Raw genomic sequence first — 27,529 nt, forward strand, 5'->3', positions numbered from 1 at the left:
GATTGGGACCGTAACGGTGCTACCAAAGGCAATAAGCAGATTCCGTGTACTCCATGTCGAAATTCCAACAGTCTGTCTTGCAGGAATGGAACCCCCCACCCTGGAGTCAATATGGAATTTCAAGGGACCCACTACAGCCAAAACCATCTCAAAAGGAAGAACCAATCAGAAAACTCACGCTTCCTGGTTTCAAAACATATTACATAGCTGTGGGCTGGCATGAGGCTGGACCTCTGGAGCCGGAGCCGAGTGCTCAGACGCACACTCACATCTGTGGGCTCTGAGTTCTCAGCAAAGATCCCAAGACCATTCAGCAACTGCTTTTTGTTCTTTTAAACAATGGTGCTGGGGCTCTTGGATCCATACATTCCCGAGAATGAAGTCTTCAGACTCTAAGCCCTACAATAAATTGGCTAAAATAAGTCTATGGCCAAACTTAAGAATTGAAACCTAGAATGCCCCAAAGAAAATAACGGAGGCTAATTTCCAAGGTCTCGGATTTGCCCGTGGTTTCGTCCACACGACACCACAGAAAACCTATAGACCCTAAAGAACACTTAGGGGGAAATGAGATTTTCTCACCAACTTTCAAAACTCCTGGGAGATAAACCGGATTTCATCTAAATCTTAAAATCCTTGTGTATTAAAGGAAGCTACCAGGAGAGTGACACATGCTGACCGAGCGAGGGACACTACTGCCAAATTATCTGACAAGAATTTAATCGGACAGAAGTATAAAGAGCCCCTACAGTGCAACAACAACAACAAGAAAAGCAACCCCATTACGGAGTGGGCGAAGGATCTGAACGGACAGGCCCTCGGAGAAAATGCACAAATGGCCAGTCTCACCTGAAAAAATGCTCAGGGATGACTCTCGAATTCCAAAGTGCCTTTCTTTGCCCTTCACTGGCTTGTGGCTCTCAGCAGCCCTGCCCTGCCCTGCCCTGCAGTTCCTAACCGCATCTTCACAGAAGTGGACAGTCACAGGTCACAGCGGGCTCTCGAGCGGCGGGCAGGTTCGAACCTCCAACCTTTCCGTTGGAATCCAAGCACTTAACCATTGTGCCACCAGGCTCCCCGTCAGGGACATGTGAACCAGCTAAGTACACACCTGATTTTGCCAATGCAATTATCTACATTTTTGAGGGTGTCTCTTTGTTGGGAAGGAAACGACGCCCCCTCACCTCACCCCGATCCCATAATGTAGCCGCCTGCAAAACCAGAGCGCTGGGAGGTAAGTGGATACATGTGAGGGGGACACAGTGACATCCATCCCAGGAATCGTGGGCTTTAGGAGACCTGTGTTAGCCAGTTATTTCTATAACTAAGACATGGAATTAAACGCCCACTCTGAGCTTTAAGGGCCTGGGAGCCGTGAGGACACTGCCGCCTGGCCGTGCAGCACCAGTGCAGTCATGCATGAAGTTTGTGACTTTCGGCCCACCCAGGTTCCCGATTAAATTCTGAAATGGGAGCCATGCTGCTCCCTGCCATCGAGGCTACCTGGCAAAGACACATGGTGGCCAGTCTCTCACGTCTCTGCCTCCCTGCACTACGGTAGATCTGGTGAGCCACCTGAGAGAAGAGCCTGCTAGAAGCGATGTGGCATGCCTTCTGGGGCTGGGTCACAAAGGCCTCTTGGAGGACTGAAAGCGAGGGGAATCCAGCTCCGTGATGTGGAGCACCCCTTTGGAGCTATACATGTAGAGGGGAGCTGAGCTCCCCATCTCCTAACAGGCCTCTCGGATTCATCAGTGCCCCAGCCAGCAGTTAGGGAACGGAGACCTCTGAACGCTTCTGCACAGATCGCTGCACCCCCGCAGTCAGGTGTACGCATCTTGCTTGGTGCGTCAGTAATTCCCTAAGACACTGTGTTCTTGTCGAGTGGCGTTGGACACCCCAGTGTTGGAGGAAGGCAGCCCTGTCCTCTGGCACTCAGCAGCCAGGTGGTGGTGTGTATGCCTGGGGCGGGCTCTGCCCACCTTTCTGTAGCACTGCAGTAGGCTGGGGGCAGTGGCTGTCCCCCCACCAGGCAATGCCTGTGGAGCTTGAGGGTGCAGCCTTCAGCCACACGGGGAGGCGGAAGCCCCCTGGCCTGTGGCCTGTGTCCACCTCAACCTCCAGCCTGGGCAGTGGAGGAGGATGGAGAGGGCATGGGGTCTGTGGACAGTGGAAGGATGACCTGATTTGGTTTGCACCTCCCAGAGCAGGGCAGAGCAAGGTTCCGGGTCAGGAGGAAAACCTCAGGGGGGATGAGGCCTGCCTGCACAGGGACTATCAAGAAAACAGGTGCTGCTGCTGGTCGGTGGCCTGGGCCCATAGCCGCTCACGCACAGCAAAATGATGTCTCCCGGTCCCGTACCACATGTGCCAGCTCGAGCCCATCGCTGAGGCCCCTGGGTGTGTGCAGACCCCGTCGCCCAGCAGACTCCTCTTCCAGCAAACGCAGGACGGGGCTCTTCTGCAATCCATTGGGTTTTCCCTGACTGCTTGACAGAAGTAAGTCTCCAGGCCTTTCTTCCTAGTTTGTCTTACTCTGGAAGCTCCCTCGAAACCTGTCCACTAAGGTGGCCCTTCAAGGGTCTTGACATAGCCATGGTCCAGCCTCACACTAACATGCCAGCCACCACAGCAAGACACTGACCGACAGGTAGTAAAATTCTTCTGATGCCAAGTATACAATGCTACCCCCAAAAAAGTATCTTCTTACATATTGTCCCTGCTTCTCCGGCAGCAGGAAGAAGCTGGGTCACCTGGCTGACCATGTGGACTGTCCTCCTGGCCCACTATTCCCCTCTCTGTGAGCTGATCTTCCACGGTGTGTCCCCCGGCAGACCCACCCACCCCCCACGGCCTTCTTCCGCATTTGCCCCTGGAGGACTCATGGTACCTGTCCTGCCCAGTACCCCCCCTCCACACACGTACCTGCACGGCTGTCCTCATTTGAATAGGTGAAAACCAAAGCCCCGTGCATAATGTGAGCCGAGCCCATCACTCTAAACTCAGTCACACTTCTTTTGAATTCCTCGGCTGCCCTGAGGCAAAGGCTCGGTGTTGATACTGAGATTAATCCCCAAAGAACTCCTTATTTCTCTGCAGAGAAATTAAAGCTTGCCAGTTTTTCTTTCGCCCATCCTTCTGACAGCTCTGTCAGGGATGATCTGCCTTCTCCCTGCACTGTCCCCGTCCTGTGGTCAGAATAATTCATTAAGAAATTAAGGGGGCCGCGCCTTTCTCATGGGTTGGTCTTCAAAACTTAGCTGCTGGCGGGGCGTTATCAATGACACATTATTCAACAGACCCCGGGCGCTTCCCAACCAGTGCCAGGAGTGCGTGGTGGGTATCAGTCAGACACCCCGCACCCCAACTCCCGGTTTGTCAGGGTTCCGGAAATTAAATCAAATGATGTTGACGGAGGGGCCGCTGTGAGCCAGGCCCCCGGACCCCGGACACAGGGCTCCGGAAGACCCTATTTTTAGCATGCCAGAGCAGCTGCGTGACGCGTCTGCTAATGCAGCCCGGACGTGCAGAGGCTGACCGAAGGTTCCAGAAGCTTCCTGCCCATTAGCAGGGCCCCAGTCAGGTTTCAGAACTGGGCAGGCTCCTGGACCACGTGGATGCTTTTGCGATGGTTGCTCAGCCTGGCAGACAGAGCACTGGCGGTGAGCTGGTTAAGCACACGGTCATAACCAAAAGGCGACCGTTGACCCCCACCAGTGCAGCTCAGCAGCAGAAAGGCCTGGCAGACCACAAAGCTCTGAGGAAACAAGCAGAGCTGGTGGTTTCCAAATCTCTCAATCCTCACCGACTCGGAAGGCCGCGCCTTCCCCCCAGGGAACAGCTGATGGGTGGGAACCAGTCTTCAGTAGGCATCTGGGTGCTTTAACCACTGCACCATCCATGATCCTTCCTACCAGCCCAGCACCCCACCCCGCTTCATGTGTGGCCAACCTGTGACCTAATTTGGTTATCCAGTACTCCTAGGAGGCTGTGGTCAGCAGCAGGGACACAAGAGTGCTGGTCCTCACTCCGAGGACACAGCCTGTCGGGTCCCCACAAGTCCAAGAGCTAGAGGGTTTCTGAGGTCCAGTAGTACCATTGTCTGCAGTGTGCACTTTGGGACCATTCTGTGGGTGAGGAGCCCAGTGGACCCCAGCTACTCACAGTGTGGCCAGGCAGCCCCCGGGCCGCAGGGTCAAGCACACAGACCTCAAGAGACAGATGGTGCCCGGCTGCCAGGACTCTGCATTTTGACCCAGGATTCCAGGGAGGAATTCTGATCCAAGAGAGGAGAAATACAGAACGGAATTTCAAATTCTCATGGAATCGAGACATTCTGGAGCAGGGAGCATGAATGAAGCCCCCAAATGGTTGCTCCGAGATCATCCTTTAAACTTTGAACCCCAAAGATCCTTCAAAGCCTTCTTTGAGTCAACAACTGTTTGGCTTAGGTTGTGAAGAAGGTGTGCCTGGAGCACTCTGCCCATTGAAGAACTAGCTCTGGTTGGGGTCATTCAGGTACGAAGGTTCTCCCGCGGTCTTCCTTCCTCGCTGCCCAGTTTCACCTGCAGGTGAGGCGATTGAAAACACCGGGGCTTGGGTCGGGGGTGCCTCCGTGTGTCACATGGTGTCTCACCGGTGTTGCCTCACCGACTCGTGTCGCCAGCTTGCGGCGGGGTCCACAGTTTTACTACTCGCTGTTAATTACATACAACTAAACTTCTCTTGGGGGCTGAGGGCTTTGAAGTGCACCCTGCCGTGGAGCCTGCCCTGTGCCCCCTGCTTCGGGTCTCTGTTCGCCGAGACTTCTCCCTCAGCTGGCACCGGCGTGAACGGAGTCCGGTCAGGACCCAGACAGATCGCAGCTTGGTGGTCCCCAAGCAGCACTTAGCTTCGGAGATGGGAGTCTCTCTCTCAACGTAATGCCTTTAAGAATTCCCCAAGGGGTCACATAGATCAGTACTTCATTCCTTTTATGAGCTAAGTTATATTCCACTGTCTGGTTGCACCTCCACTTATTTATCTTCCTGTCCCCTGGGAAATTCTAACAGGTGCGTGGGGCCATCTCAGCAGAGTGCCCACCCACACGTCCCTGGGGGCTCACGATGCTGCATATCCCTCGGGCTGCTTTCCCGTCTGCTTCTGCGTTTGGGTGACGTGTCCACTCAAGTCTGTGGCCATTTTGTAGTTGGCCGGTTGGTTTTCTCACTGTTGAGTTTGGTAGATTCTGGATGGATTCGGGACACAGCGTCCCTGTCTGGACCCGGGGGTCTCGGGGGTCTTCTCCTGACCTGTAGCTGTGTTTTCATTCGCCTCACGCTGCCTTTTACGGACCAGGTCGTTGGCTTTCTGTCTTGGTGAAGTCCAGTGGTATCTCGGATTTGAGTCGATGGATCCCGACGCAGAAGCGTCGACGCATTCATACTGGGTTTCTGCTGTCGGCGTTTAGGGCTTATAGAAAGCCTTGTGAACTATTTCGGGTTTGTTTTTATAAGGTGTGACATTCAAGTCGGGGTTCTTTTATTTATTGTTTGAGTGTGGATATTCCGTTAGCGACAGCATTTTTGAAGTGAGCTGAAGTCCCTTTTAACCTCAGTCAAGAATTCAGCAGTGCGTATTTGTGTGGGTCTACAAGGGTCCATCAGATGGTGGGGGTGTCGGGGTCCCCACCCATTTGTGCACTGTCTTATCCCCAATCAGCGTGTTTCCATATGTCGCTATGGTGAGTGGCCGGCCGCAGACCAGTCCTCTCAGGAATGTGCTTGTCCCCATCTTGTTGAGGTGCCTTCAGAGAAAACATGCAGTCAGAGCAATGGCTTCTGAGGGGAGCTGCTGAGCTAGTGAAATTGCAGACAGAGGGTCAGCTCAGACGGTCATGGTGGCTGTTGTTTGGGGTCCCAGAGGGATCATCTGGACAGATTTTCTCTAAGGGCCCCAGGCAACCAGGGGGCTAATTATCAGGGCAAAGTTTTAAGAAAATTCAAAACTGCATTGGTGAGCAAAGGCCAGAGAAGTCCCAACAAGGAATTTTTCCCCATTAGAACAGTTCACCTGCTGATTCTTCATGGGCAGCACGGGCTCTCCTGTGAGAATTGTGCTGGGAGACCTTCTCCGTCCACCTTACAGCCCTGATCCTGCTTCCTCGGGCTTCTTTTGTTCCTGAGTTCAAAGAGCATTTGCCAGGTACAGGTGAGGTCCCTCGAGGGGCCAGGGCTGCGGTCTGACGTGGTATCAATAGGGGCGTGCCCAGCTCTGCGGGGAAGGGATAGAGAGATGGAAACATCCAGTCAGGAGCATTGTGTGTTAGGTTGAGTTCTCTAAAGAAGACAAGTGACACATTTATATCAAAAAAAGAACTTTTTGTTACAAAAGCACCCCATCCCAGGTAGCCTCGAGGCCATGAATCAAGTGCTGGCCAGGCCCCCTGCATACTCACACTGCAGCTGGTGGATGAAACCAGATGTGAGGCAGGAAGCCGGGAGATCACCAGTCAGTGGGTGCAGAGTCACATGGGACCCAAGGTCAGCAGGACCGTGGGAGGGCACGTGCTCCCAGGCTGGGCAGGCCACATGGACCGTCCAGTCCCACCCATGAGACGCAGGACCTAGCAAGGAAAAGAGCCAAAGAGAGGACTCCCCTGTGTCTCTCGTCCAAAGATACAGCTACCACCCCCAAGGAGTCATCATCAGGCCGTGACCTGATGAAGAGGTTAGACATTCCCCCAGGCACCATCAGGTGCATAGACCTAAATGGAGGGTATGTGGAGAATTAGTAGCTTCCCATTTGGGTATTTTTGTTCAATAATGTTTTCTGAGATTTCATAGCAATACCTTTTGGCTTTACTGCGTATTTCAGAATCTCTAGTCTATCCCATCAAACTAAGTCGATCTCTGTTCCAATGGCTACAATGCTCACATTCGCATGTGACAGGTGGGCCCTGGCTCAGGAAGACTGGAGAAGAAGCGAGGCATCGGAATGATGGTGCTGGCCAAGAAGATTGACAGTCCCACGGACGGTCAGAAGAACAGACACATCTGCCTTAGGAGAAGCCCAGCCAGAGTGCCCCTTAGAGAAAAGGAGGGCGCGCCTTGTCTCGCGGACTTTAGACACGTTGGGAGAGACCAACCAGTCCCTGGAAAAGGACGCCCTGCTTGGCAAAGGAGAAGGACAGCAACTCTCAAGGGGAATGACTGACCCTGCGACTGACTCTGTAGGCTCAACGTGACAGCAGTGGTGAGGGGTGCAGGTCCGGGCAGTGTTTTGTTCAGTTTTAGGTCGGGTCCCGTGAGGTGGGCCTGACTCAGTGGCACCTAACAGCAACACTTAACTACGGTAGAGTACTTATTGACTGCGCCCTCAGAGCTGCTTTATAAGACTATCTGTAGTCCGCCGTGCAGCCTGGTCCTGTGATGTCTCCACCCCACTTTTGTCTGTCTCAAAATATTTTAGATAATTCTACTTTCATTGCCCCTGCATACATATTTTAGGCTTCGCTGGTCCATTATAGCTATAATGAATCCTCCTAGATTTTGATTGGGTTGGTGTATTGATCTAGGTTGACAAGGGAAACAAATCCAGAGACACTCGTGTATAAGACAGAGCTTTATACCAAAGAGCAATTGTATATTAAGAAAACATCCCAGCCTAGTCCAGATCAACTCCATAAGTCTGATATTAGCCCATATGTCTAATACCAGTCTATAAATTCCTCTTTAAACTCACACAGCACATGCAATGATACTGAATGCAGGTAGATCATAGGCCAGTGGATGGAAAGTCTTTTGGATCCAGTGGCGGTGGAAGCATTTCAGTGTAGGTGTGGTTCTCCACATGGCTTCACCAGCTCTCTCAGTGCCTCTTCCAAAGGAAGGTGAAGCAGAGTGTGTCCTGCCTCCAGGGAGGAAGAGAGGAAATTCCCAGAATTCCCATGAGTAGATCACACACACAAGGAGGCATCAGTCAGGCTGTGGCCTGATTGAGAGACTAGACTCCATCGCTTATAACCTAATTATCAAGTCAACATGAAATTATGTAGCTACCACAGATGACAATAAACCTATAGATGAATTTGGAAATACTAAAATCTCTATAATGTTGAGACTCCCAATCCATGAACATAGTCTATCTCACCGATTAAGTATGCTTTGATCTTTTCATTAGAGTTTTGTAATGTTCAGCTTACACATCCTTTGCCGGTCTTGTTAGATTTGCATCTGTTTGATTCCTGTGGGGGTTATTTTCTGCAGCATGTAGAAATAGGGCTGATCTCTGTGTGCTGACTTTGCACCCAGTGCGCCTGTTAACCTCACTCATCGTTTCTAAGACCTCGCCATGAGCCCATTGGCGGTTTCTGGTTCACCAGCGTGCTGTCTGTGAACAGGCACCATGTTCTGTCCTTTCTTGCCAGAATGCGGGCTGTGACTCTCACACTGGCTTCACCGCAATGATGTGGCGGAGTGCGGATAGTTTGGCTTTGTCTCCAGCCCGGAGAGAAAGCACGCAGCAGCGGGTCTCTTTTCTTTTTTGCTGTTTATTTTTTGAGATGGCCCTCTGTTTCTTGGCAGAGAGGTTGCAATCATAAACAGATATAGAATTTTGTTCATTTTTTTCCTGCAGTTAATTGATAATAGAAGTAGGTGATTCTTCCCTCCATTAACCTGTTAATACAGAGGATAATTACTTATTCATCTCCTAAGAAATGTTATCTTTGGAGCAGCTTTAAGTGCACAGAAAACAATTGAGTGTTGCCACACACCCAGCATTCCCTAGTATTGACTCACACATATGATGTGTCTGCCCTGCAATAAGCTCCACCATCGGATTTCCTGGGTTTGGAACTCATCTGCTTTTTCTGTCCCTGGTCCCCTCCAGGGCCCCATATCACCCTTTGTCACAAGTCTCCATAGGCCCCTCTTCGCTGTGGCGGTCTCTCCGGTCTCCCGGTTTTTGATGACCTGGGCACTTTCACGGAGTATTGGTCAGGAGTTTTGAAGAAGGCCCTTCTATGGGGATGTGTCTGAGGTTTTTCTCATTATTGGGCCGGGCTCGGGGGAGAGAGGCTGTAGAGGTGAAGATCCGCTTTCATCACCTCACGTCAGCATCACGGACCCGGCATGATTTATCACCGTGGGTGCTGACCCTGACCGCCAGGCTGAAGGCGTGCACACCAGCCGCCTCCAAGGGGACATCGCCGTCTTGCCCATTTTCTGTCCGTGTCTGTCCAGCGTGCTCTGAAGGAGGCCGCTGCCTCGGGATGGAGCGCGCTCAGCCCACACTAAGGCGTGAGGAGTTAGCGGGTGAGGGTACCCGTGGGGTCTTGGCGGGCTCCTTCCTCCTCCTCCATGCACATAGTTAGTCACTTATTTACTTTTCAGTGTGTGGCCCCAGGAGTGTTCTCTAGAAGGTTTCTGTTGGAATCCAAACCTGCTTTGTCCCGTTGTTCCACCGGTCATTCTTGTCAGACCCCTGCACCGGGGTTCCAAGTGGCTGCTGTTGATGGCATCTCCCCCGCATCCCACCCCTCTTAGATGCTCCAGCCCGTGTGTCTCCTGTCTGAGCCAGTCCTCAAACCGGCGACTGGTCCAAATGGATTCTAGGTCCTTCTGTCGGACAGTGGTGGCTGAAATGTCAGCTGTGGGAGGCAGCACGCTCCCCGCCCCCACGCTGTTGTGGCTCCTAGCCCTCGTGGCCGACAAAGGGAAGAGCCTGTGTACTTACACACCTGTCAGTATGTCTGCCTGGGGCCATCTGTGCCTGTACGGAACCAACATGAGATCACCCTGATGAACTCCAACAACATGGTCTCCTGCTCCATGTCCGGCAGGGTCCCGCACATCAGTGGGGACCCTGCACCCACAGCCCAGTGTCCATCCCTTAGCTGTGCAGGCACAGCGGTGGCATCAGCTTGTGGTTGGCACTCCCGTGGGGAACGACTGTCAGCTGGATCACAGTGGGAGGGGGAGGGAGGGGGGGCCTACCTTTTGCCTGTAGGATTTGGACTGACTCACTTCCAGGACCAGCAGGGCAGCCCTTCCCGCCTGTCCCCCAGGAGGGGCTTCCTGCTTCTGTCATGGTTCTGGTATCCTTTCCCAGCATCCCCCAGCTGCACAAATGTAGGGGGGGGTGTGGGTGTCTTCCCATCGCATGCATTAAAGGTCAATCTTGTGCTGAGGATCTGAGGGCCTCGGCAGATGCGCCACGCTGCAGGCTCACCACTGTACTGTCTTGCCTCTCCACGATGAGAGGTGGAGTGTCCTAGAAACAGAGCCCGTTACCCTGCTACCAGGTGCTTGCGGTTCTGGGCTCTTCCTGAAAAGCTGGGCTGCAGGGCTCACTGGGTGGGAGTCCAGGCCCTCAAGGAGGGCTGCCTCCTCCTCCTCCTCCTCCTCCTCCTCCCCCCCTCCACCCACTGCCACCGGACCTCCTCCCCCCCTCCTCCTTCCCCCCTCCACCCACTGCCACCGGACCTCCTCCCCCCCTCTTCCTCCTCCCCCTCCCACCCACTGCCACTGGACCTCCTCCTCCCCTCCCTCTTCCTCCCCCCCCACCCACTGCCACCGGACCTCAGTGATTAGCAGCATGGTTTCAACCCCCTTCCGGAAGACGACTCGGTACACAGCGTGTTTGCCTGTAGACACCCCACCCTACCCCCCTGCAGTCAGCCGGGGACACAGCGCATGTGCTAATGAACCTGGAGCGGTTGATGTGGTTCCTTTGGTTAAATTGATTCATGAATTTTGAAGAGAACATTATCTAATGAATTTTCTTTGAATAGAAGGCAATTAAAAGGACAAACCAGCCTGATTAACCCCAGAGTCACCCTCCTGCCACAAACGGTGTGCAGTTGGAAATTATATCATGGAAAACGGGGCCACATTGCCGCCTCCTGCCCTCCGCTAATCCGTGTAAATTAATGAACAACAGAGTTAATTTCTTTGATGACCCTCCTCTAGTTTCACCTGGATTATGCTGATGTTTAATTTGCTTAATGTTATAATAAAGACGAAACAGATTTTTCCTTCCCCCAGCGCTGCGATGATCAAGTGAGTTTGAGTGTCGGGCTCACAGGGAAGGGCCTGGCGTCTCAGTGCCAAGTGCCGCCCGGCCTCGGGGTACAGGTAGTGGACCCAGCCCTGTAGACACACCCAGGGGGCTACAGAGACCTGGCCTCTGCCGCTGCCCCTCAAACACCCCTTGCTGCAGAGGCCGCCCCCCTGCTTCTGATCCAGGTGTCCCCACTGGAAGGACTGCTGGCACTCTCACCTGGTGGACCCTGAGCTTCCCAGGAAGAGGCTCAGGGCCGGCAAGGGGCTGGGCCCTGGACCCCTGTGTCCTTACGGCAGCAGGATGAATGAGTCAGAATGAGCTCACTTCCTAGGCCCACCCCATTCCCACTGGCACTCCCAGCCGTGGCTGGGGGGTCCTGTGTACTTTCCTGGGAGTGGACACCAAGGCAGCGGGGAGGGAGCCACCTGTGTAGACTGTGGAAGGGGGGAAGGTGGCACACAGTTTAGGTGGCCTTAAAGGGGCAGCCTCACCTGGCCGGCCCCACACTCCCTGCTCCCAGAAGAAGGTGCGTGCTGGCTGAGGGGAGCACGACTGTCTGCAGGGACCTGTCACTGAGCCCCGCCCTGTGTGTCCTCTCTTGCAGATTCCTTCACCCACCAGGTGCTGAGGAAGCTGCTGCAGGCTGTCAGGGTCGGCCAGGCCATCTCCTACCAGCAGTTAGCGGCTCTGGTGGGCAGGCCCAAGGCCTCCAGGGCGGTGGGCAACGTCATGAAGAACAACCCGGTGAGCGTCTCCCCAGGGTGTCCAGGCTGGAGGAGGGGAGAGACCGGGTGTGGTTTCCAGTCTTGTAGCTGGTGGAGGGGCCTCCGGGGGGGGGGGGGTTGGGGGGTGGGGTTGGGAGTGTCCAGGCGGTGATCATGGTAGGGGCTACACAGGAACTATGGTGGCACTGAGGTTGTGGGGGGGGCTATGTAGGTATTGGGTGGGCATCTAAGCTGAGATAGCAAGGGACTGTGTAGGACCTGGGGACCATCTAGACTGAGGTCCTGGGGGGCTGTGTGGGCGCTGGCTGGGGATCTGGTCACACACAGCCACCTTTGTCAAGAACTCCTCTCCCACCCAGGCTGGAGAGGACCATGGGCAGCTGAGGAGGGCAGCGTAAAGCCACCCTGGAATGACCCCCTCCCAAAGGGGACCTGAAGGCAGCATGGGCACACGCTGGCTGGAGCCCCAGTTTGCTGTCTCTGTGTGGGTGTCAGGTCTCCATGTGGCTCAAGCAGTTGGCACTAAAAGTTGGCGGTTCAAGCCCACTCGGTGCCACTGCAGAAAGGAGCACCCACGGGACAGGAGGCAGAGCCACCTGGATGGCAGCGGGCTTGGCTCGGGTTCTGCTGCCCTGGGTCTCTGTCTCCCACCAACGTGAGGGCGGTTGGCTGGTGGACTTCTTTCTCCTCTCCATTTGTCGTCATCGCCGCGGGGCTGTGCTATCAGCACTGGCTCATCGTGCCCCAAACACAGGGCACAACACCCCGCTGGCCCTGAGCCATCCTCGCCGTGATCTGTACCAAAGCCCAGGGTTGCGGGCACCATGTCAGTCCGTTCATCTCCAGGGACTGGTCTCTCCTGATATCGTGTCCAAGGTGCGACCAAACCTCTCTAGCCCTTCTGGCCATGCTTCCTCCAAGGACCCCCTGACCTGGGCCAGGGGCACGGCAGCCTTCTGGAGGCTCTCTCCCACTAGCCACTGGCAAGTAGGCCCCCTCCTAACAAGGCAGCCAGAGCACTGCCACCCGCTGGCCCTGGTCTTCCCCAGCACCAGACACCCCTTGGCGCCCCCCTCAGACAGAATCTACTAAATGCGGTTCACAGGCAATCAATACTGGCGCCCGCATTTCCCCACCTTCTTCCAAAGGAAGGCATTCCTGAGCAGCCCATTCCTCCACGATCACCATGGGCGCTAATGACCCCCGAGTCCTGTCCAGTCAGTCACCGGGACGGCTGTTGATAAAGATTTAGTATCATGTTCTAAGTGGCAGGCTTGTCAGTGCTGCTGAACCGTTTGACCAGAAGAAAAAAACGTGCAGGGAGCTATTGATTACAGCTTCTCAGTGTCACTTGCTCACCAGGATTTAGGTATTGATGAGGCAGCAAGTGAAAACAGGCGCTTTCCCTGTGGGCCGCTTCCTAGCAGAACAAAGGCGGAGCTGGGCAGCTATGCAGCCGGTACCAGGATCAGAGGGACCCCGTATTGATTGAAAGGCCCCTTCATGTTATTTTTGTTGGAGACAAATCTATGGGTTTGGAAGTTTTATCGCATTTGAGAAGAGGCCAGAGTGAGTGATGGGTCCACGTATCGGGCGGATTAGATTTCACAGCGTGAAGGTTTCAATGTAGCTGTGATAAGATGAGCTTCTTGGTTATTGATAAAAATTGCATTTTATGCACCTCAGGCTTTACGGAAGTGGGCACAGGGGGTGCCCCTGCTTTGGAAACATCCTGAAGGCCCCCGGTCAATTCCAGCAGACTCATGAGTTTGACAGTCTGCACCCAGCCTCAGAAGCAAGATGGGTGGGGGCAATGGTACCCCTGTGTCCCGATGAAGACCCTGATTATCCACCGCTGTGCATGGCCAGTGTAGACGGGGGCAGCTGACGTAGCCGCCTGGTCCCATCGCCCCCACTCATCGGCTAGAAGTAAGGATGTGTGGGCGTGTGAGCATGCGCTCGCACACAAGGGTGCTTCACAAAGTCCATGGGGAAATGGAGTTGAAAGAGACTGGAATGGAACTGGAATGTAATTTTTCCATGAACTTTTTGAAACTCGTGTGTGTGTGTCCAAGCAGCTGGACCCTCTATGAAGAAGAACTCAACATCAAGATTGGAAGAAGCCACACTAACAGCCTCTGACAAGCAAGTGACACCCCTTGCTTGCCGAAAGCAAAGAGGACTTGAAGCACTTCCTGATGAAGAGCCGAGGCGACAGCCAGGAGGCCACATCCTGAGACACAGAATAAAGACTCACATTGTCAACGACGTTATTTTGTGGGATCGGCCATCAGACACCCATGAGAGCAACAGTCAGAAACCAGGTGACTTACTGCCTTGGGCAGAGGTCTCACCTTGAGGCCCAGGCCATGATGGCTTCAGTGACTTCCTCGACGTCTGTGTGCAAACGCTGGACGGTTGATAAGGGAGACCGAAGAAGGATGGATGCATTTGAATTGGTGAAGAATATGGAGTATCCCACGGGCTGCTAAGAGCACAAACAAATCTGTCTTGGAAGAGGGACGGACGGGATGCTCCTTAGACAGGAGAATGGCTGGACTTCATCTTGTGTCCTCGGGCCATGCTGTCAGGAGGGACAGTCCTGGAGAAGACCTCGCGCTTGGTCGAGTCCATGAAAGAAGAAGATCCTGCAGGCGATGGATCGACTTGGTGAGCTCACGTGTGGCAGCTCGGTGAGGCTTTGCTTTGTAACTGCCTGTGCAGCCCTAACAACAGCCTCCATGAGGGGAACTCCCTGCTCTTTCAGTTCCGCTTTTCCACGAACTTCTGAGCTCCCTGCTGCGTGTGTTGGGGGTGGGGAGGAAAGGCGGGAGCGGGATGATAGATAGGGTCATATTACTGACTTTTTCATTTTGTGGTTTTTCGAGAGGAAGGGGAAAAATCAAAGCTCAGTTGTGAAATCAGCTACATGAGAAGATTGAATTGGTGTCTCAATGTTGGTAAAACAATTGAATCCGATGTCTACCTTATCAATCAAAATTCCAATAGTGTAATATCTAATAATGTCCCCATAACAATTATTAACAGGACTGTTGTATTTTATAACAATCAGCAGAGTAAATATACTATTCTTAAAATGTCCTGTTACTCTAAGAAAATTTTACTTACATGCTGTTCACAGAATTTGTTGATATTATCACTTTTCAATCTGTGAAATTTAACAGTGAAAAGGGAAAGCTAGTTCTTCACTTGCTCTTAGCCAAAAGGCCGGGAAGCAATGGGAAAGCTAGTTCTTATCGTCATCACCATCACCCCTGTCACCAGTACCACCACCACCATCTTCATCACCACCCCTGTCACCAGTACCACCACCACCATCTTCATCACCATCACTCCTGTCAACCAGCACCACCACCACCATCTTCATCACCACCCCTGTCACCAGCACCACCACCACCATCACCATCACCCCTGTCACCAGTACCACCACCACCATCTTCATCACCATCACTCCTGTCAACCAGCACCACCACCACCATCTTCATCACCACCCCTGTCATCAGTACCACCACCACCACCATCATCACCATCACCCCTGTCACCAGTACCACCATCTTCATCACCATCACTCCTGTCACCAGTACCACCACCACCATCTTCATCACCACCCCTGTCATCAGTACCACCACCACCATCTTCATCACCATCACTCATCACCAGTACTACCACCACCATCTTCATCACCACCCGTCACCAGCACCACCACCACCACCATCACCATCACCCATCACCAGTACCACCATCTTCATCACCATCACTCCTGTCACCAGTACCACCACCACCATCTTCATCACCACCCCTGTCATCAATACCACCACCACCATCTTCATCACCACCCCTGTCACCAGCACCACCACCACCATCACCATCACCCCTGTCACCAGTACCACCACCACCACCACCTTCATCACCATCACCCCTGTCACCAGTACCACCACCACCATCTTCATCACCATCACTCCTGTCAACCAGCACCACCACCACCATCTTCATCACCACCCCTGTCACCAGCACCACCATCATCACCATCACTCCTGTCACCAGTACCACCACCACCATCTTCATCACCATCACTCCTGTCAACCAGCACCACCACCACCATCTTCATCACCACCCCTGTCACCAGCACCACCACCACCATCACCATCACCCCTGTCACCAGTACCACCACCACCATCTTCATCACCATCACTCCTGTCAACCAGCACCACCACCACCATCTTCATCACCACCCCTGTCATCAGTACCACCACCACCACCATCATCACCATCACCCCTGTCACCAGTACCACCATCTTCATCACCATCACTCCTGTCACCAGTACCACCACCACCATCTTCATCACCACCCCTGTCATCAGTACCACCACCACCATCTTCATCACCATCACTCATCACCAGTACCACCACCACCATCTTCATCACCACCCCTGTCACCAGCACCACCACCACCACCATCATCACCATCACCCATCACCAGTACCACCATCTTCATCACCATCACTCCTGTCACCAGTACCACCACCACCATCTTCATCACCACCCCTGTCACCAGCACCACCACCACCATCATCATCACCATCACTCCTGTCACCAGCACCACCACCACCATCTTCATCACCATCACTCCTGTCACCAGTACCACCACCACCATCTTCATCACCACCCCTGTCACCAGTACCACCACCACCATCTTCATCACCATCAGTCCTGTCACCAGTACCACCACCACCATCTTCATCACCATCACTCCTGTCACCAGTACCACCACCACCATCTTCATCACCACCCCTGTCATCAGTACCACCACCACCATCTTCATCACCATCAGTCCTGTCACCAGTACCACCACCACCATCTTCATCACCACCTGTCACCAGTACCACCACCACCATCTTCATCACCACCCCTGTCATCAGTACCACCACCACCATCATCATCACCATCACCCCTGTCACCAGTACCACCATCTTAATCACCATCACTCCTGTCACCAGTACCACCACCACCATCTTCATCACCACCCCTGTCACCAGCACCACCACCACCATCATCATCACCATCACTCCTGTCACCAGTACCACCAACACCATCTTCATCACCATCACTCCTGTCACCAGTACCACCACCACCATCTACCTCACCATCACTCCTGTCACCAGCACCACCACCACCATCTTCATCACCATCACCCCTGTCACCAGTACCACCACCACCATCTTCATCACCATCACTCCTGCGCTCACAACCGTTGTCCTCGACATAGCACCATCAGCAGCTCCATCACCACTGTCACCAGCAGCATCGCCGTCATGACTACCATCATGACTATCACCAGCACTGCGCTCATCACCATCACCATTGTCACTGTCCTTACTGTCCAGATTATCACCAGTACTATCATCACCGTCACCGCCGCAGCCCTGCATCGCCATCGCTCCCATCGGAATCTGCGGCGGCACCATCACCGCCTTGCTACTCGTGGAACTCTCGTGGACTGAGTTTGCACACATCGTAACGGCCCAGCTCTGAGTCACACTTGGGACTGCTTTGGGAATATGAAGGAGTTAGATTTCCACCTCCTAAACCAAATTACCTGCCAGCGCTGGCAGAGTCCCACAGTTCCACCCTAATGACCCCGCTCTGGGGAAGGCAGTGCCCTGGTTACTGGAGTCGGCCTCAGAATTCCTTTCTCGACCCTTCTCAGCTGTGTGAACTTGAGAAGAGGGTGAGGGGACGTGAGACTGGCACCACTCAGCCTGTGGGGCTGGGGAGCTAGGGGGGAAAGGGTGAGGTGCCCTGCACTGTCGGGCATGGCTGAGCCTCCGCCAGTGGCATCTGTCATCCAGTGTTGGTCTAAGACCAGAACGGTCCTTACTCATGCATCTCCGAAGAGCGGGTCCACACAGGTGACTTCGGAGGAAGGTGGAGGTGTGCAGGAGAGGGTGGAGCAGAAGGGGCACTCCAGTGAGCGGAGAGGCCAACCAGGTGCGCTGCTCCATCTGGAACCCGCCTGGCACGCCCCTAGCCTTGCTGTCTGCTTTCTCTGGAAAGGGGATAAGTGGAGGACACAGGACAGGAAGGAGGAGGTAGAACCTTGCCAGTGGCCACCTGGGCATGTGGTACAGGGCCTCTGGCTCACACACTCGACAGGTGTGGCCAGGGCATTCAGGGAAGAGGATGGGTTTGGGGCTTGGGAACAAGTTGGTGATGGGCAGTGGGCTGGTGCTCAGGATATTCACTGTCTGCAGGGTGAGTGGAGGCAGGTGGAATTGGGCCTGGACACTTACCCTACCCCTCCCTGAACCTCGTCACCTCCTGCACTGCACCCTGGTGAAGTGGCCCTGGCCTACCTGACCATCAGAGGAGATCAGAGCTGCTTGGGAAGGAGGCCTTTCCCCAGGGACATGCTCAGACCTTCTTCTGGGGGATGTCCCCAAGGAGGAGCTTGTCCAGGTTCTGCAACCCCCATATTGTGTGCAGCCTGACCACGAGGCACAGGCACACCTCTGAGGGGGACAGCCCCTGACTGAGCCCTCCTGACATGGGTTGGTCGGGGAGAGAGGGCCGCTCCCCACAGCTGTGGGCTTTACAGACTCTAAATCACCCCGCCCTGCCCTCATGTGACCTCAATCAGCTGAGACTGGGATCTAGGGAAAGCTTCAGATTAGACAATAATGCTAGAGTGGTGGGCATGGCATGGCCATGCCTGGTGGACTCTCAGGGACACCCGTCCAGCTCGGGGTCAGGAAGACCCCACCAGCCACCATGCTGACAGCCAGAGCGTCAGGCTGTGCTAGGACTACGTGGCCTGTCATCCAACAAGTGGGCCGGGTTCCAATAAAATTTTATTTGCAAATGCAGGTGGTGCCGGCTGTCGCTTGACATGATCAACTCCAGACCACTCACATCTCATGCATGTTAGCAAATCTGGGCCCCTGCCCTGAAACCCAGAACCGGGGTTCTCTTTTGTTAGAACAAGTTGCAAGGGCCCTTCCCCTGGCCCTTGGCTAGAGAGGGTTCTCAGGAGAGGTCTGCACACTTCTCTAGAGCTCAGGTACCCCTCACACCCCCCTCACACACTACATACACACACACACACACACACGCCTGTGGAAAGACACTCGGAGTCAGGTAGCAGGCCTGAAACACAGCAACCCCCGCCCCCCACTGCACTCTGCCCATGAGACCCCACCCTCCCTGTCCCCACCTAGCCCCCAGGCCAAGGGTGCTGCTCAGCCATGCTCAGCCCCCACTCTCCCCGCAGTCCCCAGCCCAAGCTGACAACCGCCACCTCTGTCTTTCAGGTGCCCATCCTCGTCCCGTGCCACCGGGTGGTGGGCAGCGGCGGCAAGCTGGGCGGCTACTCCAGCGGGCTGGCCGTGAAGCAGTGGCTGCTGGCCCACGAGAAGGGTGCAGGGCCCCACAAGGGGACAATCACGGATGCAGCCCCCCCTCGAGCCAGGCACCAGGAGGCGCTGACCCAAGCGGAGTACATGAAATCTGGGTAACCGGAGTGGTGGAAGTGTGGGCACCCCAATTAAAGCCCAGCATCCTGACTGCATAGCTGGTCTCCTCTTTCTTGGTCTGGCCTCTCACACCGGTGAGGTCAGGTCTGGGGGGAGGGGGCGCTTTGGACAAGGGAATCAATGAGGCCTCCCCGAACTTTCCTCTCGGGACCCTGCACCCCCACCCCACAGCTGGCCTCCCAGAGGGTGCTGCTGTTAGCAGGCTTTTATGCCTCCTTCCCAATGGCTAGAGAAGCTCCCCAGCGGTCAAACTGTGGGCTGCTAACAGCCGAAAGGTCAGCAGTTCAAGCCCAGTCATTGACTCCATGGATCTGTGGCTTGGCAGCAGTCATGGGAGACCCTGTGGGGCAGTCCTGCAGAGTCCCACGGTGGCACTGTGAAGTGGCATTGATCTGAGGGCACCCAGCCAGTCATGCCAACATGAGCCCAGCTGCTCCTGGTCTATGTGACCGAGTAGCTAGGGGCCAGAGGATTCAGCCACAACACATCTCTGGGCGGATGCAGGCCTGGCTGCCCTGCTGCCCTCCTGGGTTGGAGCCTGGCCCAGACAGCCTCTCTCCTGGGCTCCTCAGGGTGACCGCTCTGGACCAGAGGTGGCAGAACACAAAGCCTCCACCCCCAGTGTCCCTCAGGCCCTCACAGTCCCACACCACATCAGCCACAAAGGTGAGTTAGCACGGGTTGCTGGTGGCAGAGGGGGCGTGGCCAACATCAGCTGCCACGGCAATGTGACACTTCATTATCTCGCTGTCACTTTAGCCTTGTAATTAACTCTCTCCGAAAAGCAGATGGAGAACTTGTAGCTGTGTGCAGATAAATAAAATAGAGCGCGTGATATACGGGGAAATCAACCACCCCCAACTGCGCCCGCGACACCATATTTCTATCAAGGGTTCCTGGTGACAATCTAACTACAGCAGGGGACTCAAGTGGCTTGTGTATGTCATCAGGAACTTGGGGTGAAAATACAGCCTGCAAAGACACAGGCCTCGGTGTATTTAATTGTCCATGTGATGTGACACCAACCATGGATGTGACTGGGCTCCAGGCTCCTCGCTCATTTATATCTTGGGACTGTTTCTCCAATGGCCGCTTAGCTCCAGGTTGCTTCCCCCTAAAAAGAGGGGCTAGAACCCCAGTCCGTGGGAGAGGGGGGCCTGCGACTGAAACCAGGGCCCTGCACTCCATGTCTGCCCCCGGGGAGGAAGACCCAGGCACAGTCTAACAGTTTGTCCTGAGCTTGCACAGTCTACTTGATACTCTTGGTGGGCACAGTCTCAGCTGACACTCCCGCCCAGTGGGCAGTCTCAGCTGACACCCCCGCCCTGAGTGTGCACAGTCTCAGCTGACACCCCCGCCCTGAGTGTGCACAGTCTCAGCTGACACCCCCGCCCTGAGTGTGCACAGTCTCAGCTGACACTCCTGCCCGGAGTGTGCACAGTCTCAGCTGACACCCCCGCCCTGCGTGTGCACAGTCTCAGCTGACACTCCTGCCCTGAGTGTGCACAGTCTCAGCTGACACCCCGCCCTGAGTGGGCACAGTCTCAGCTGACACTCCTGCCCGGAGTGTGCACAGTCTCAGCTGACACCCCCGCCCTGCGTGTGCACAGTCTCAGCTGACACTCCTGCCCTGAGTGTGCACAGTCTCAGCTGACACCCTGCCCAGTGGGCACAGTCTCAGCTGACACCCCCGCCCAGTGTGCAGTCTCAGCTGACACCCCCGCCCTGCGTGTGCAGTCTCAGCTGACACCCCCGCCCTGAGTGTGCACAGTCTCAGCTGACACCCCGCCCAGTGGGCACAGTCTCAGCTGACACCCCTGCCCTGAGTGTGCAGTCTCAGCTGACACCCCCGCCCTGAGTGTGCACAGTCTCAGCTGACACCCCCGCCCTGAGTGTGCACAGTATCAGCTGACACCCCCGCCCTGAGTGTGCACAGTATCAGCTGACACCCCCGCCCTGAGTGTGCACAGTATCAGCTGACACACCACCCAGTGGGCACAGTCTCAGCTGGCACCCTCAACCAATGGGAAGTCTTAGCTGACATCTGCCCTAAGTGTGCACAGTCTCACTGACAACCCCTCCTGAGTATGTACAGTCTCAGCTGATACCCAGCCCCAGGTGTGCAAATCTGAGCTGACACCCCACCTTGGGTGTGCACAATCTCTCCCATCAGGCAGACTTAGTCTCAAGAGCCAGGATGAATGGCTGTGTTTATGGGGTGATGGCAGAAACATCTGGAATACTTGTGGGGTGCTGGTGGGGAGGTTTCTGCCGTCCCTCCCCAGGGCAGTGCTCCCTTGCCGGAGCTGAAGACCTCTGAGATATGAAGCCACCTCGACCCCCTCCTGTAGAGCAAAAGACTTGGCTCTTGGAAGGCCAGGCTCAGGCCTCTGTGGCCGGAAGTGGCCTGTCTGTTGTCATCCCCAACAGAGGGCAGCCTCGCACAGAGCTGGCCACGGAGCTGCTGCAAGAGGCACCCCCACTGTCAAGAGGGACCTGCAGTGGGGAGTGGGGCAACTAGGGTGCCCCAGGGCTGGGCCAGTCTGCAGGGCACAGATCTCAGCCCCTCTGAGCATGTCCACGATGCCCCACACCTGGTCACCCTCCTGGACCTGGACATCTGAGCCCTTTGGTAGAAGGCCGGGTCACGATCACAGCTAGGCTTCAGGGGTACTGGGGCCTATAACCAAGCTGCTGTCTCTCTATGGGCACTGAGACCCACAGCCAGCTTGGATGGGGACTCCATGGAGATCATGAGGGTGCTCAGCTGGGTGCTCAGCTGGATGTAACTACACACCTGACTCTGCCTGAGGACTCCCATCCCCACTAGGCAGGGCAGTGTGTCCCCAAGGTCCCAGGCACTAATTTCACCCGCATGGCCCTGCGGGTGAAGAAGGCCAGCAGCCAGGGACATGGACGGGAAGGAGAGGAACTGTTCGAGCAATATGCCAGGGGCACAAGGGGACCATGTCCTCCAGCCTCAGGCCTCTCTCAGCCTGTGCCCATCCAGCCAGGTGCTCAAAGCCCAGGGAGTACCCTGGCAGCTGCCTGCAGCCCACGTCCCAGGAGGTGGGAATGTCAGGCGCAGAGACAGTATTTGTTTTTGCAGAACCAACCTTGAAATGGGTTCCCTTGAGCTGAGATGGCCTGGTCCTGTGTGGGTCCCTCTCCCCGCTGTCTCCTATCCGGAGCATAAGCCCTAAGTCAGCTCACCTGGCTTCACCACTTCCTGCTGCCATGCTTGGGCCATCCGCGAAGCTGAATGCTTTATGACCGAGGAGAAGCAGCATCCTGGCCGTGCTCGGCTCCGCGTCCTGAACAGCCATCCCTTGTAGAACAGAGCAGGGCAGTACCGGGTCCTGCTCCATCCCCAGAAGGTTTGAGCGCATTGTTGCTGCAACTGTGTCTGCCCATCTCATTGGAAGGCTTCCTCTTGGATGCCCCTCTGCCCTACTTCGCAAGTTGTCCTCATGTAGAACCTACACACGACCGCGACCCAGTGGTGTGAGCAGAGCAAGTGGATGCTGCGTGCTTTCAAACAAAGAAGTGGGTGCCCAGGGTTGGGTCCTTACTCCACCTGTGTGCGGAACAAATTGCCAGCGGGACTGGACAGTACAGGAACGGACCGTCATCAGGATGGGAGGAAGACTTGTTAACCTGTGACACTCAGGTGAGCCAGCCTTGCTCGCTGGAAAGTGCGGAGGACTGGAAGCCCTTGCTGATGAAAATCAAAGATCGCAGCCTTCAAGGTGAATGACGACTCGATGTCAAGAAGACCCAGATCCTCCCAGCTGGACCGAGCGGTAGCAAACATCACGATGAATGGAGGAAGGTTGAAGTTGTCAAGGATTTCATCTTGGATACGTAGTCAGTGTGGTGGGCGCAGCCGTTAAGAGATCGGCGAACCCATCGCATGGGGCCAGTCTGCTGCACGAGACTACAGTGTTGAAGAGCAAGGTGTCACTTTGAGGACGAGGGTGCGCCTGAGCCAGCCACGGTGTTTTCAGTCACCTCGTAGGCGTGTGAAAACTGGATGCTGACTAAGGAAGACAGAAGAAGAATTGATGGTTTGAGGTGTGGCACTGGGAAGCCCCACGGGCGGCTAGAACAAACATCTGTCTGGGAAGAAGTACGCCAGAGCGCTCCTTAGAGGCAGCCATGGAGAGGCTTGGTCTCAAGACTTTGGGGCTCATATTTCTCACGGGATTTTCCCAGAAGGCCCTCGGGATGTGAGCCCTTGCCAAGTCTGATCCAAAGTGTGCATGTAAGTAGTGCACGCTCTCTCCCTGCTGTCCAGTCCATGCTGACCCAGCACCCTGCAGGACAGAGTGGAACTGCCCCTTGGGTTTCCGACAGGGTAGCACTTTATGGGAGTAGAGAGCCCTCTATCTCCCATGGAGCGGCTGGTGGTTTCGAACCACTGACCTTGCAGTTGGAAGCCCAGCATGTAACCACTACACCAAGAAGGGCAAGTTCTCATGAATTGTGTTGCATCGGAGGGCATTAAAGCTTAACCTGGGCTCGGCCAGGCCTGTCTTTCCATCTGGGTGCATGAGGGGAGGAGGGGCAAGGAAAACCAGGGCCAGTGTCTGTGGACGCAGGGCAGCCCCGTGAGTGTCCCCGGGACCCCTTGGCTCCAGCCGCCGACAGATGGGGTAGGCCTGGCCTGTGTCACCCAGCTGCCTGGACAGGGACCATGGTGCGGGGTTGAGGAGGGAGGAAGTGGTCGCCGGCCCTCCAAGTGCAAACGGATCTCACCAAGCCGGCCTGACAGGCTCTGATTGATGAGAGGATGCTGCTAACAAGCCCTTGCAGTCTCTCATTAATGTGTTTTCCATTGAAAAAAGCCACCAGGAAAAATTCCACCCGGACAGTAATGAAGATCGATCCTGTACAGTAAGAGGGCATGCATGTTGCTGGGAGCCCTTGCAAAGAATGGACAATAAAAAATAAAGAGGAATGTTCTGCCGCTCCTACAAACGCCTCCCTCACAGCTGCCTCTGTGGGACCTGGGGAACCCCACACGGGGGGCAGGGGCAGGGAAGGAGGCATGTTTAGGGGGCTGTAAGGGATAACCCACTGGGCCACAGCTCCCTGGCATCTGAGAGCAGCTGTCAGCTCTGTTTTTCAGCTGACAGAAAGCCCGATGCCCAGACGCGGTCTTGTAGGCAGCGGGCAGGGAGGACGGTGGTGGAATATTACTCAGACGGAAAGAGGGAGGCCCTGGTTCGGGTTCTGCCCTGGCTGATTGAGAGAACGCGAGGGGTGGGTGACAGGAGTGGGGGACAAAGGGATAGATGCCCTGTGCCCCCACCCCCTGCCCTCAGGGAGCATCCACACTAGGTGGGCAGGGCAGAGAATCAGGCAGAATGCTGGGTTTCTGTTTGGGGGCTTTTGGAAATGGGTGGGGGTAACAGTGGTACACCGTGGGAAATGGTCCCTGCACTGTCCACGGAGAATTAGTCCAAAGCACAGCCAGGTGTGACAGCCTTGACCACACATCAATAAGGTGGGTTTTAAAGGCCACAGGGACGAGGAGGAGAGGAGGCTTCGAGAGAGATCGGGTTATTCCTGAAGACGGAGGCCACTGTGTGGCCGAGCCTGCCCGTGGCTCTATGGCTCTCACTGAAGAAGCTGCAGTCCTTGGCGGGGAGGGCGTGGCAGAGACTCACGGGGCTGGAGGCCACTGGTCTTCCCACACATGCACACACGTCTTCACTCCAAACCAGGGGCTCCTCTGACGTCGCCTCACACCCTCAGAGCCCTGTTCTTCATGCACAGAGATACCTATACCCATTTCCATCCACACCCCATGATCCACAAACATGGGGCAACAGAGACCCAAGGGGCTGGGGCACCACTGTTCTAAGACACCCCAGTCCACACCCTGCCTCACACTGGTACACCCATCCTCGTGCACACCCATGCACTCCCCCGCTCAACCACTTTGCCTCACACGTGCAGGACCATCCTTCACTCGCTCTCTCTCACACACACCTCACGCCTACACCCATTTTCATGCACACGCCTGAACCCACGTTCTTCACGCCCACCACCTGCACCCCCCACGTGCTTCACAGACACGCCGCAATGAGCCACGCCCTTCTCCCCGCACACGGCAGCCCCACTTTCCCTTGGTAGCACCCCCTTTTCGTGTCCCCCATGCACCGTGCTTGCCTCCAGACTGCCTGGCGGGCTAAACTAAGGAAAACCCCACCTGGAGACGGTCTCTCTGGCCACACGCCCCGCAGTAGGGAACAAACGTGCTCCTGTGTCTGTGCTGGCTGCTGTGGTCACCAGGAGGGACCAGGACGCCACCGAGACCGGGAGGGTCTGTGTGGAGCTGGAGCTCATTCAAACAGCAGGTATTTCTCGGGACAATCAGGAGCTCCAGGAGACCCCTATCCCCTCCCCGCAAAGGGGCGTCATGCAATGGGGGAAGGGGAAGGGTGGTGTCCGAATGGGAGCTTCAGCCCACCAGACTTGAGTTCAGATTTTCACAGCGCCTTTGCACAGACCAACTCCCCACCCACCCCCGGCGTGGGCACTACCTGGACACCAGCTACAGCAGAGGCACTTGTTCCCATCTGGGCCCCTGCTCCTGACCCCAGGCAGGGGCAGCACAAGGCTGAGGGGCCAGCGGGGACATCACCTGTGCCCTCTCTGCTCAGGCTGCATGGCTCCCGCTTGCACACTTGTGCCTGAGCACGTCCCAGCGGGTCAGGGCTGCGCTGCTGACCAACAGGGTGGGGCTTGGTTGCTGAAGGGAGGAGCTACAGTGGTGGATGTTTTCTTCGGGAATGCACTGTCCCTTATGGGGTTTTTATCTGGCTTTGAGATCCATGCAGATACAGGGTCTGGGATCAGTGAGGGGCTGGGGCTGAGTGGGAGCCAACTGATGGGAACGTTGGGCCATGTGCATCTGAGTCCACCAGCCCGGGGGGTGGTGGGGGCAGGGGGGTGGACTGGCACATGCATCTTGACCCTTGTGCAAAAAGACCTTGGTCTTGTGCCTGGGGCCTTAGCCACAGACACTTTGGCTGGGTGTCCCAAGACGGGGGCCGCTGGTCCTGGTTCTGTCCAATGCCTTTTATAGGTAGGAGCGCTCTGCCTGCTGGGGAAAGCATTGACCTCTGAGATGGGGCAGCGTCCCCTGCTACCAATGATGGTGGCATCCATTCCAGCACCCAGAGGCCGCAGCCCAACTGCATGCCAACCCCGAGCACTGCTCCCAGAGGGCCGGCCTAGAGTTGCACCCACATTCCCAAGGCCGCGGGCCTCGCTGGCAGGCAAAGAATGACAGCGCTCCCTCAACGTGGCATCGCCACCTGCAGGAAGGGGGCCAGTAGCTGCCGCATAAAGGAAAGCTGCTCCAAACATGCAGTTTCACTGGAATACGCCGAGCACAATCGTACGAAGACCATTTTACTCTGGGATTCCGTTGCTGGGATCCACAGCCCAAACCGTTGGGCACAGCAGACGGAGTAAAAGGACACACACCAGACACTGCAGAAGGCCTCCGTAAAGAGCAACATGTCACCTTGAGGAATGAGAGGGGCTGGGCTCCCTCCCAGCCCAGCTGGGCCCCTGCGAGCACATCAGTGCTCAAGAATAGCCAGGTCTTTGTTGCTTGTCTGCTAGATGGCCGCTTGTTTAACTTCAAGCCTCTAAGACCCCAGGCTCTGTCTCTTCTAATAGCCAGGCACCAGCAGCCTTCTGTCCATCATCGGGCTGCTGGGGTCCTTGGTGGTGGCCCCTGGGAGCGTCGCCTGGGGGTTGCTGACCCTCTCCTTCACCAAAGCCTTGGAAGATGTGTAGAAACAGAGCAATTGGTCCACGAGGCAAAACGACTGGCCCCGGGTCCAGACCCACCTTGCATTACTGCCTGTGTTAGTCTGGGTAGACTAGAGAAACAAATAGACACTCATGTGTATTAGAAAGAACAATTGACTATTGAGGAAACAGCCCAGCCCAGTCCAGATCAAGTCCATAAGTCTAATATTAGCCCATATGTCTGACACCAATCTACAAATTCCTCTTCAGATTCACACAACACATGCACCAATGCCAAATACAGAAAGATCACAGGCAGTGGTGGAAAGTCTTGTGGATCCAGTGGCGGTAGAAGCATCTTAGCGCTGGTGTGGGTCTCCATGTGGATCCTGTAGCTCCATGTGTCTTGTCAGCAAGCATGTCTCACAGGGAGTA

The 27,529-nt window shown here is 55.4% G+C and overlaps 1 protein-coding gene across 3 annotated transcripts in view; it reads left to right on the forward strand.

Moving 5' to 3' along the window:
• Positions 1-19,356, forward strand: part of MGMT (O-6-methylguanine-DNA methyltransferase) — a 188,800-nt gene extending 169,444 nt beyond the window's left edge. For all 3 annotated transcript variants that reach the window (XM_075533922.1, XM_075533923.1, XM_075533924.1), the window contains exons 4-5: positions 11,651-11,790; positions 19,100-19,356. In XM_075533922.1, the coding sequence (XP_075390037.1) occupies positions 11,651-11,790; positions 19,100-19,303 (344 nt within the window). In that variant the 3' untranslated portion in view covers positions 19,304-19,356. The remainder of the gene's footprint in view (positions 1-11,650; positions 11,791-19,099) is intronic.
• Positions 19,357-27,529: the final 8,173 nt, after the last annotated feature.

This window comes from Tenrec ecaudatus, chromosome 16 (assembly GCF_050624435.1).
Source record: "Tenrec ecaudatus isolate mTenEca1 chromosome 16, mTenEca1.hap1, whole genome shotgun sequence".
Lineage (NCBI taxonomy): Eukaryota > Metazoa > Chordata > Mammalia > Afrosoricida > Tenrecidae > Tenrec > Tenrec ecaudatus.